The sequence below is a fragment of the Ostrea edulis genome, chromosome 4 (genome assembly GCF_947568905.1).
Source record: "Ostrea edulis chromosome 4, xbOstEdul1.1, whole genome shotgun sequence".
Lineage (NCBI taxonomy): Eukaryota > Metazoa > Mollusca > Bivalvia > Ostreida > Ostreidae > Ostrea > Ostrea edulis.
In genome coordinates this window covers 62,322,341-62,333,509 of record NC_079167.1, presented here as the reverse complement: position 1 = coordinate 62,333,509, position 11,169 = coordinate 62,322,341, and the positions used below count along the sequence as shown (strand labels likewise).

The following is an 11,169-nucleotide window of genomic DNA, read 5'->3' as shown; positions in this document are numbered from 1 at the left end:
TTGAAGTGTGTTGAATGCTTGGTTTCGCATTAAGTACCCGTCAAATTTGAGGGAGAAAAGGGGTGTGGGTGTTGGGTAGCCAGCACGTATGCACATATCAGGTAAAAGTGTAATGGCACTTGTGCAGGTGTTTGGGGTGACTTTGGACCTGTTAGATAGGATATTTGGAGGTGCAAAGAAACCGGATGTGCCATTTTCCTAGATTGTAGTAACTGCTGGTGCATGTTGGGAGTCTACAAGCCTCATGTTGTCAGATGTTGTGAAGATGCACTGGATTTGACCGTGTGTGTTGTGGATTGTGGAATTGAATATACAGTTTGTAATGGCTCATCCTATGTGTTCTAATTCACGGAGACAATGTCTTTCAGTCATTTCACCCAAGGAGGCATGCATATACGGATTGATAGGCTTTGACAACAAACAACCAAAATGGCGGCCGGTGAATTAGAAAGTGTCTGAGTGCATGTAGGATATCTGAACGGTGAATAGGAGTACTGCATCCCATCTGATCCTACAGGTAAGTGTTTATTTGTTTACAATGACAGTCAGGATGGAATGTCAATGAGTTCAACTGTCAAGTAAAGTTGCATCATCATTATAAAAAAAAAAAACTTAGTCTTTATGTTGATGCAGGCAGACAATTGAATCTGGCCTATGTCTTTTCATGAATGTAAATGGAATTCATGTTTGATTGACAAGACAGTCAAGAAATGGAAGAAATGGGTGTAGGTCAGATGTGTAGGTGTAGGTCAGATTAGCTAGAAAGAATCCTGTAATTGTTGCATGGCATGAGACCGGTCAAAATAGTGTATTGAAACAGCTGATCACAGACAGATCACTTGAAGGGTGGGGGATTTCTTCCTTGGGGACGACAGGCGTGATGGGTGGGTTGGCCTTATTCGTGGAGACTGGCCCCTGGATGCGTGACCTTGACCTTTGACCTTGACCCACTTTCAAGGTCAAACCTCAAAAACCCATGGGGGAGAAAGTGTGACCTTGACCTTTGACCTTGACCTCATTTTGAAGGTCAGAGAGGTCACGGGGCTTCGTTTAAGTGGTCCCGCGTCTCTATCTACATCCGTGAAGAAGTTGTGGGCTCGAACGACGACGTCGGAGAATTTCGGGGGCGAGAACCGTGCTTCGGCGTTCTCGGTTTCCCTCGGTCAACTTTTCTGTGCGACAGTGTTTCATCTGGAATTCGTCGGCGAAGGTCTCTCCACGACTTGCGGTCTAGTGGGAGTAGCGATAACGGGGTTTTCGACGTTAAGTCGCCGCCATTCGCAGAGTGGTCAAAGTTCAGAGTTGACATTCGTGATGCCGAGACCGGTCCAGAATTCCTTGCTGACCCATGTGATATTTCGATGCTATCTGAAGCGTGAAAGAGCGTATAAAAAGTGCCATTTTCTGGCCATTCTGGATGACCTTGACCTTTGACCTTGACCTACTTTTTCAAGGTCAAGGTCACCCAACCCGTCCCAGTGGGTTCCGTCTCTCTACAACGAAGACTTTAGGAGTCGTCAATTTGTAAGGGACAAATCGCAAAACATGAGGGGGCATTAACTCCCTTTAGGGGACACCGAATCCCTTCATTTGAAATTCTTCGCTTCTACTAATTGACCTCTATGCTTCAGCAAAGGTTTCATCCTCTCATCCTTTACGGTTGAAAAGGAGTAGCGATAACAATGATTTCTGCTAACAGGTCCGATAACTCTGTAAGGGGTCAAAGTTCCATGACGCAGGGTGAAATGTATTCGTTTCTCAAGAAGTGCTATAGGATGGACTCTAAAGTTTTTCGATAAGTCTTAAGACGAACATTTTTTTGGACGGCAGGAAAATAATAATAATAATAAACAGAACAATAACAATAGGACTTTCCACTGAAAGGTGGAAAGCCCTAATAATAATGAAGAAGAAGAACGCGAACAATAATAGTAAGGTCTTCCGCAGGAGACGGAAGACCTTAATAATAACTAGACACTCATTACTAGTAATGAGTAGGTCTTCCGTTAGACCACTTCCGGTAAAGAACTTTCTGTTCCTACAAAAACCATTTAAATATATCAGAAAATGTGTCTTAACAATGAATGAGAAATGTATTATCGAATTTTTTACTCCTTTCTCGTAACTTCCGGTGACGACCGGAAGTACTATTCAGATGCGTTTTCCTATAAATGACAGCGACTCTTTACTGTCTATATTCCCTGAAAATTTCACGTCTCTATCTGAAAGAGTTCTCAAAAAAAGAAGTAAACCTAAGAAAGAAAAAAGTAGTAGGTTACTACCGACCGGAAGTCAATTTTGAAAAACAAAATTATCAAAACTTTGGAAGTTTATACATTTATTAAGACATGTGAAAATCATATGAAAGACTTCAAATATAAGCGAGATTTATGGGGACAAAGAGACGAAAATTAAAAAGGTATTTTATCAAGAAACCGGAAGTAGTCGTTTTGACTACCGACAGAGTCAATATTCTTTTGACACTTTGAAAGAGACTTAATAAACTAGTATAGGTTTCAATTTAAAGGAAAAAGTTTGAAATTTGCGATTCTTTCCATCACTTCCGGTGACGACAGGAAGTGACGGTCGACATGTTCAACCCACTACTGCACGCCTACAAACGGAGATTGATCATCCCTGAATGTTTGATGAACCTATATTTTACTTTTTCCAAGAAAAATGCTGGACAAAATTCCTTTTGAGAAACAAAAAATCGGCCATATTTTCCGACCGGAAGTGAATTTTGTAAAAACAAAAAGAATTATAGCAAGGTCATTTCATAAGACATTATTCCTGAAAATTTCAGCCATCTCTGAGAAATCACTCGAAGAAATCGGAAAATCGACAATTATTCAAATACTTCCGGTATAGACCGGAAGTGACGGACAAAAAAATTGAATGTATGTGTACAATGGACTAATGTTAGTTGATCAACTCTACAAGTTTCAAGCGTCTATCTATATTCATTATTGAGAAACTGAAAAAACAAGGTTTGAATATGTCCACCCTATATCTCACGACCGGAAGTGAATTTTTTCAAAAATATTTAAATTTACTCTAGACATTTATAGTGTCTATAACATATGTAAAATTCAAATCATTAACTTGTTTTATGACCGAGATTTATGGCACTTAAAAATGAGAGAATGAATAGGCTTTCTTTGATATAACCGGAAGTTGGAGATTCAACTTCCGGTGGGGTCAACATTTTTTTGAGAATTAGAACCAGACCTAGTAAACCGATATAGGTTTCAGTTTGAAAGAAAAAAGTTTGAAATATATGATTCATTTAATCACTTCCGGTGACAACCGGAAGTGACGGCCGACATTCTTAACCCCCTACTGCACGCCTACAAAGTGAGATATATTAACTCTGAAAATTTGGTGACTCTATCTTTTACCGTTTCTGAGAAAAACGCTGGACAACGAAAACAGCTCATAAGCCGTATTTGCCGAACGGAAGTAAATTTTACAAAAATATTTGACGTTACTCTAGACATTTATAATGACTATTATATATTTAAAACTCAAGTCATTAACTAGTTTCATGACCGAGATTTATGGCACTGAAAAATGAGAGAATGAATAGGCTTTCTTTGATAAAACCGGAAGTTGAAGATTCAACTTCCGGTGGGGTCAACATTTTTTGAGAATTAGAACGAGATATAGTAAACCGAATTAGGTTTCAATTTGAAAGAAAAAAGTTTGAAATTCATGTTTCCTTTAATCACTTCCGGTGACGACTGGAAGTGACTGCCGACATTCTTAACCCCCGTACTGCACGCCTACAAAGTGAGATCTATTAACTCTGAAAATTTGGTGACTCTATCTTTTACCGTTTCTGAGAAAAACGCTGGACAAAATATCTGTAAAAAGACGAAAATTGGACATATCTTGCGACCGGAAGTGAATTTTGAAAAAATGAAAAAAATGCCTCGAGGTACCATCGTTCTCTATAACCTGTGAAAGTTTCAGGAAAATCCATCCAACGGTCTCGGAGACGAAAGGGAAAAAAAAATAATAATAAACAGTAGAATCACTATAAGGTCTTCCGTTGGTAACGGAAGACCTTAATAAACAGTACAATCACTAGAAGGTCTTCCGTTGGAAACGGAAGACCTTAATAATAATAAACAGTAGAATCACTAGAAGGTCTTCCGTTGGAAACGGAAGACCTTAATAATAATAATAATGAAGAAGAAGAACGCGAACAATAATAGTAAGGTCTTCCGCAGGAGACGGAAGACCTTAATAAACAGTACAATCACTATAAGGTCTTCCGTTGGTAACGGAAGACCTTAATAAACAGTACAATCACTAGAAGGTCTTCCGTTGGAAACGGAAGACCTTAATAATAATAAACAGTAGAATCACTAGAAGGTCTTCCGTTGGAAACGGAAGACCTTAATAATAATAATAATGAAGAAGAAGAACGCGAACAATAATAGTAAGGTCTTCCGCAGGAGACGGAAGACCTTAATAAACAGTACAATCACTAGAAGGTCTTCCGTTGGAAACGGAAGACCTTAATAAGAAACAGAGTAAAAACAATATGTTCCCAAACTTTGTTTGGGGAACATAATAAGAAACAGAGTAAAAACAATATGTTCCCAAACTTTGTTTGGGGAACATAATAAGAAACAGAGTAAAAACAATATGTTCCCAAACTTTGTTTGGGGAACATAAATATTCAGCAAAGTAATTCCATGTCCTTTGGAGACTTATAATGACTTGGTTCATCATATAGGATGATGTGTTGATTAAATCATTTTCATATTAGTTATGAGTCCTAAAAATGAAAATGTCATTTTACCATAAACCTATTAGGCTATTCGTCATGGTTTGAGAACTTTATTTTATGGATGAATTTTAAAAAAAAAAAACATGGCATATTTGTTTTTGTTTGCCAGTATCATTGTGTTTTGATGAATCGATTGTGAAATGTGATACACTGATTGATTAATTGATTGATTGATTGATTATATGATAGACAGTGCACTTGGATGTCTTTTAGATTGTTTTTTTTTTCTCTTTCTTCTTTTGAAATATCAGGATACTGAGCGAAAAAGCATATATTACATGCTCATTTTGAAATATTTTCATACCAATTATTTGCGGCACATAATCTTGTTTATATCATATTTTGATACCGACTCAGCTATTTTTACATCAATCCATCGATATGATATTTAAGGGCCCCCTATACATTAATCAGAAATACTTTATGGGCAACTATGAGGATGAGCGTGAGTCTTTCTACTCCTACATGAAAATCATTCTTCGCAATAGGGAATATCAAAATCTTTACCGCGTAGCTGCTATAATCACCTTAAATCAGATATTAGAATATTTCTATTTCCTTTAGGAATTTAATAAATCCTTAAGGATTTTCAAATATTATGTATATTCCTATTTCATTTCCCTCTTTGGTTTCATAATTTCCCTAAGTGCGCGTAATTCCAATAGGACCCTAAAGGGAACTTTTAAAATCCTGTGCGATTTTACTGAACTCCTATGGGATTTTCGTAGTAAATAATTCAATTCCATCCGGATTTTAGCATACCAATAACATATTCCAATAGATGTCTGCTCAAACGTATGTAGTACTGGATGATGATCGGGTCAGATAAACTTTGGATTAAGGGACGCCAATTCCCCACTGGAGATTGGACTGATTAATTCCGGAACGTGTTGGATAAGTATACATATATTCATGTTTTAATATTCTTGCTCAGCGATAGAGTTATGTCTTCCGTATTGAAAAATATCAGCTGTAGATTGACATGTTTTCTTGCATTGGAGTTATGAAAAAACTCGATTTGAAATATTCGATATTTGATCGTGATATATATAATGTCAGTAATTTATGAACACTGTATATCTAAGTGTTGTATAAAAATGTTACAGTTATTTAATTGTTACCAAGCCTCTCAGTTCAGACAAAGGTGCAAGATTAATAGAAAAATTCTGATATCACTCAAAATCTGATAAGGTATAGAATTGATGACAAGATTTAAATTGACACTTAAAAATAAATTGAGAAGAAAATAATTTTAAAAGTTATAATACAGTTAATTTCAAGCATAAGTATAGTTGTTACAAAACTGTAGTAGTTTTTTGGGGTTGTTTTATTGGGGGGGGGGGGGTGTTAAATATGGAATCTTTTTCATATTCAGTACCCTGGTTCTCCGAAACATCGAAATGTGACAAAATTTATTTTCCGAAGTATAGCCTAGACTCAGTTTGTTGGTCAATCATCGAGGTCAGCTAAAGTTTTCGTGTGAATACCTTTAAAGATATCGGACTATGTCTTCTCTGTCCATTACAACTTAAGAATTCCTTTGCGCTCTGTCAAATTAAAATAATTAACGATAATTTTAAAACTTGTTATAGGTATTACCACAGTATATACTGGAGCTTTATATGGAATACGTGAGGGATTCTTGAACTGAAGCCCAGTATCATGCATAAGTGACATTAGCAAAAGATAAAACCTCTTTTAAATTAAGGAGGTACTCTACATCATCATAATTCCTTTTAAAACAGGAATGAAAATATAAATATTAGCAATAATTATCTAATCATTTTAAAAATCGATGCCTAGCTACGTAGCCCAGTAGGTTAGCACGTCAACTGCTGAACTGTAGATCGCGGACTCAAGTCCAATAGGGGTTTTAAATTTTTTTCAGATTGCTTTCTACTAAATCAGCATTTTTTTTATTTTTTTATTTTTTGACTAAATAAGTAAAGAAAGTTTCAATTTCAAAATATTGTTCAAAATATCCCGAACTTTTCATCCATATCAAATTTCTCTGGTGTAGCATTCCTCCTTAATTTCATATCACAAGAACCTGTATTTTGATATTTTTTTTATAACATTATAGTAGTAGTCAGTAGTATACTTTCATTACGTCTTTCTAGATCATTGTAAATGCAATTGAGGATAATAGGGGTTAAGGCGGGTTATGTTCCCCCTTTCGCCTAATTTCAAAAGTTGAGAAACTTGGATATCATTCGAGATTACCAGGATATCATCAGAGATTACCAGGACACCATCAGAGATAACCAAGAGATAATCAAGATATCATCAGAGATTACCAGGATATTATCAGAGATTACCAGAATATCATCAGAGATTACCAAGATATCATCAGAGATTACCAGGATATCATCAGAGATTACCAGGATATCATCAGAGATAACCAAGATATCATCAGAGATAACCAGAATATCATCAGAGATTACCAGGATATTATCAGAGATTACCAGGATATCATCAGAGATTACCAGAATATCATCAGAGATTACCAGGATATCATCAGAGATTACCAGAATATCATCAGAGATTACCAGGATACCATCAGAGATTACCAGGATATCCTCAGAGATTACCAGGATACCATCAGAGATTACCAGGATATCATCAGAGATTACCAGAATATCATCAGAGATTACCAGGATATCATCAGAGATTACCAGGATATCATCAGAGATAACCAAGATATCATCAGAGATAACCAAGACATCATCAGATATTACCAGGATATTATCAGAGATTACCAGGATATCATCAGAGATTACCAGAATATCATCAGAGATTACCAGGATATCATCAGAGATAACCAGAATATCATCAGAGATAACCAGAATATCATCAGAGATTACCAGGATATTATCAGAGATTACCAGGATATCATCAGAGATTACCAGAATATCATCAGAGATTACCAGGATATCATCAGAGATAACCAGAATATCATCAGAGATTACCAGGATATCATAAGAGATAATCAAGATATCATCAGAGATTACCAGGATATCATCAGAGATTACCAGGATATCATCAGAGATTACCAGGATACCATCAGAGATGACCAGGATATCATCAGAGATAATATAACCAAGATATCATCAGAGATGACCAGTTTTAGACTTCTTAATTTGTCTTCAGATGTTGCATCTGTTTTACATTAAAAAATCCAACGGTTGAATTTGAGAGGGGAAGACAGCAAACTTGGTCGGGTACTGGACATAGCCCTCTCTGTAACCAGCGGTCAATGATACCATAAACATGATTAGTAATGAATAATGCCCAACCGTCAACCCGCATCCTCGAAACAGATCAAACTGCCTGCCAATAACATATTCCATTCTACATCAAACAAGTATGATTTTGTCATGTTTATCGACCAAATATTATCTCAAAGTTATTCACGCTTGTAGTGCAATATGAATCTTGTTTTCCAGTGAAAATTTCCAGACTTTTAAGAAAAAGCGTAAATGACGTCATATTTTGTTTAATGTTTCTAGGTACATGTAAGCATGTACTGTAATGGAAAATCACTAAGGTCAGTACTAGAGTGATATAAGCAGTAACTTCACTTTTAAATATAAGTCTGTCAGGAGAAAAACTAGTGCTACTAATTTGTATTGTACATAGAATTATTTACATATCGATTTATGGATGAATTCATTACTGACATTGAATAACTATATATATGTTACTGTACATGCCTGAAATCACAATTTGGATATTAATATTTCCTCTCGGAACCTTGAAAAGGAGCCAACAATTTTCTTCATCTTTACATTTGGGAGAAAACAATTATATGAAGAAAGATAAGATTAATGTTATTTAGTATGAGAAGTGAGAAGCCAGAGGTTATTGCACCGAGAAGTCGCCATAGAAAGAACTCCAGCGATTTTCTTTCTTAAAAAACCATGGAATTATTCATTCTAACCAAATAAGATATTAGTCAGTAAAAGTCTACCTGTATTGCAAGATATTGATTAACTGTAATTTGTGTATTTCAAGCTTCTGAAGTGGAAATCGCAGACAGAAGGGAAACAGATCTACCCTATTAAGAGGCAGGCGAGAAAAATGGTTTGTTATAAAGATATGATTTAAATTGTTCTCTATGATCTTTATGCTTACATCTTATTTTCCCTCTTGTTATTATCATATTCCGAACTTGTATCTATGACAAGAAATGCATGTCTGTATGTTACCCATTGACCTCATGTACTATACATAGAAGTGGTTTTCATGATCAAAAATAGATTTCCATACCCAACAATAAATGAGGAACAATATCTAGGCCTGCTCACTGTGTTTACAATGTAAACAATAGACCTGGTACACAACTGTATATGTGATTTCCTTGATTTGCTATAAATGGCGTTAAAATGACGCCGTAATTTTTTATCCTTTTTATGTTCAAACACACTATATACCCATGAAAGAGTTATTTGAGTTATTTGAATTAATATTCTTTATCGGGTCAGCCAAAGGTCAATAGCCAAGTTTTCCTTCTATTCCCCTATGTTGGCCTTTTAATTTTCTGATCTGAAGCTTTGACATTTGTTATTTTTCCATAAATTGCAGTCAACTACATTAATGCGCCAGGGTGGGGCAATCCATAACACACACACACACACACACACACACACACACACACACACACACACACACATATATATATATATATATATATATATATATATATATATATACATATATATATATATATGAAAATTTGATAGTTTGCTATAATTCAAAGTTTCAATCTAGGGTAAAGCAAGATGGCAAACAAGAGACGTAATTTGAATTGGTAGGAACACACATGTGCGTGTGCATGCGTCCGTGCAAACCTGTGTGCGTGCGCGCGTGTGTGTATGTATGGAAAGCGCACGAATTATTTATGCTAAACGTAGAGCTGCAGATTATCATAACAGCTAGATATCTAGATATCGATTTTAGGATGAAATTGTTTATCACCAGTAGAAAAATATTGTATTGGTTGACATTTGGTTTCGTATTTCGTCACGGTACGTTTGACAATTAAGTAGAATGATGTCACCTAATTATTTAACCAATCACGAAAGTACATTCTAGTCGTTACAATTCAGGCCTCAAAAGCACCATTTAAATGACTGATTTATGGGAAATATTTATTCTTGAATATGAAAAACATTTCATATACTTCCTTAGCCGAACAACGACTTACCTATCTAGTTTATTCACATCCTGGTGTATATTTAAGATAAATCTCTAGTTAAAGGGAACTTTCATTTTTGCTAGTGTCATTCTATCGACAGGGTGATGTTTGTACAAAAAAATGTATCCAACTAATATCTGTGTGTGATATTTTGGATAATGGCCATGGAAACCGCGATAAGTGGTCTGCTTCAAGACTGTAAAATCAAAACGAAGTTGAAAAACGCAGACGTGACTGGGAAACTTGACTATATGAACGCAGGATATGAGACAGATATTCACGATTTAACACCAGGGAATGTGCAAAGCATGATCAACAGTATTTCATTGCTGGAAAATAATCTGTCTTCCTTTGCGCTACAGCTAAACTCCTACGTAAGTTTTTATATGTACACGGAAGTTTTTATATGTACCATAGATTTACGAAACATTACACATGTATATTATTATGTTCCCCAAACAAAGTTTGGGAACATATTGTTTTTACTCTGTTTCTTATTATTATTATTATTATTATTATTATTAAGGTCTTCCGTTTCCAACGGAAGACCTTCTAGTGATTGTACTGTTTATTATTAAGGTGTTCCGTTTCCAACGGAAGACCTTCTAGTGATTCTACTGTTTATTATTATTAAGGTCTTCCGTCTCCTGCGGAAGACCTTACTATTATTGTTCGCGTTCTTCTTCTTGCGGAAGACCTTACTATTATTGTTCGCGTTCTTCTTCTTCATTATTATTATTATTTTCCTTGGTAGTACACGCGTTTTTCTCAGCCATTTCTCGATCGATTTTCACGAAATTTTCAGGAAAGATGTCTTTTGGTGACGAGACTTTGCTTGCAAAATTTCGTGCTTGACGTCACTTCCGGTCAGGAGTTATCTCTCTTTTAGTGACTTTTTGAAGGGCCTTGTTGTCCACACATCTCCTCCGTTAGTTTTGAAGCTAGAGTCTTGAAATTTCTACACAAGATAGAGTAAACATTTTAGAAGATTTGTGGGGGATTCGATTTTACCGGAGGCGATTTGCCTAAAGGCTCGCCTGGACCTGAAAAAATGGATGCCCAAATTTTTCGCCGATTTCGGCGATTTTTGACCTTTGATCTCCAATATCTTTTTTCTTGCAAATATTTTGTTAAGACATGTAGAACAAACGTTGTGCACATTTACGAGATC

At 35.8% G+C, this 11,169-nt stretch overlaps 1 protein-coding gene across 1 annotated transcript in view; it reads left to right on the top strand.

The window, feature by feature from the left end:
* The first annotated feature begins 7,856 nt into the window (after nt 1-7,856).
* Nucleotides 7,857-11,169, top strand: part of LOC130054241 (uncharacterized) — a 29,525-nt gene continuing 26,212 nt past the window's right edge. The window contains exons 1-3 of the mRNA XM_056163279.1: nt 7,857-8,165; nt 8,311-8,884; nt 10,099-10,372. Of these exons, the coding sequence (XP_056019254.1) occupies nt 10,157-10,372 (216 nt within the window). The 5' untranslated portion in view covers nt 7,857-8,165; nt 8,311-8,884; nt 10,099-10,156. The remainder of the gene's footprint in view (nt 8,166-8,310; nt 8,885-10,098; nt 10,373-11,169) is intronic.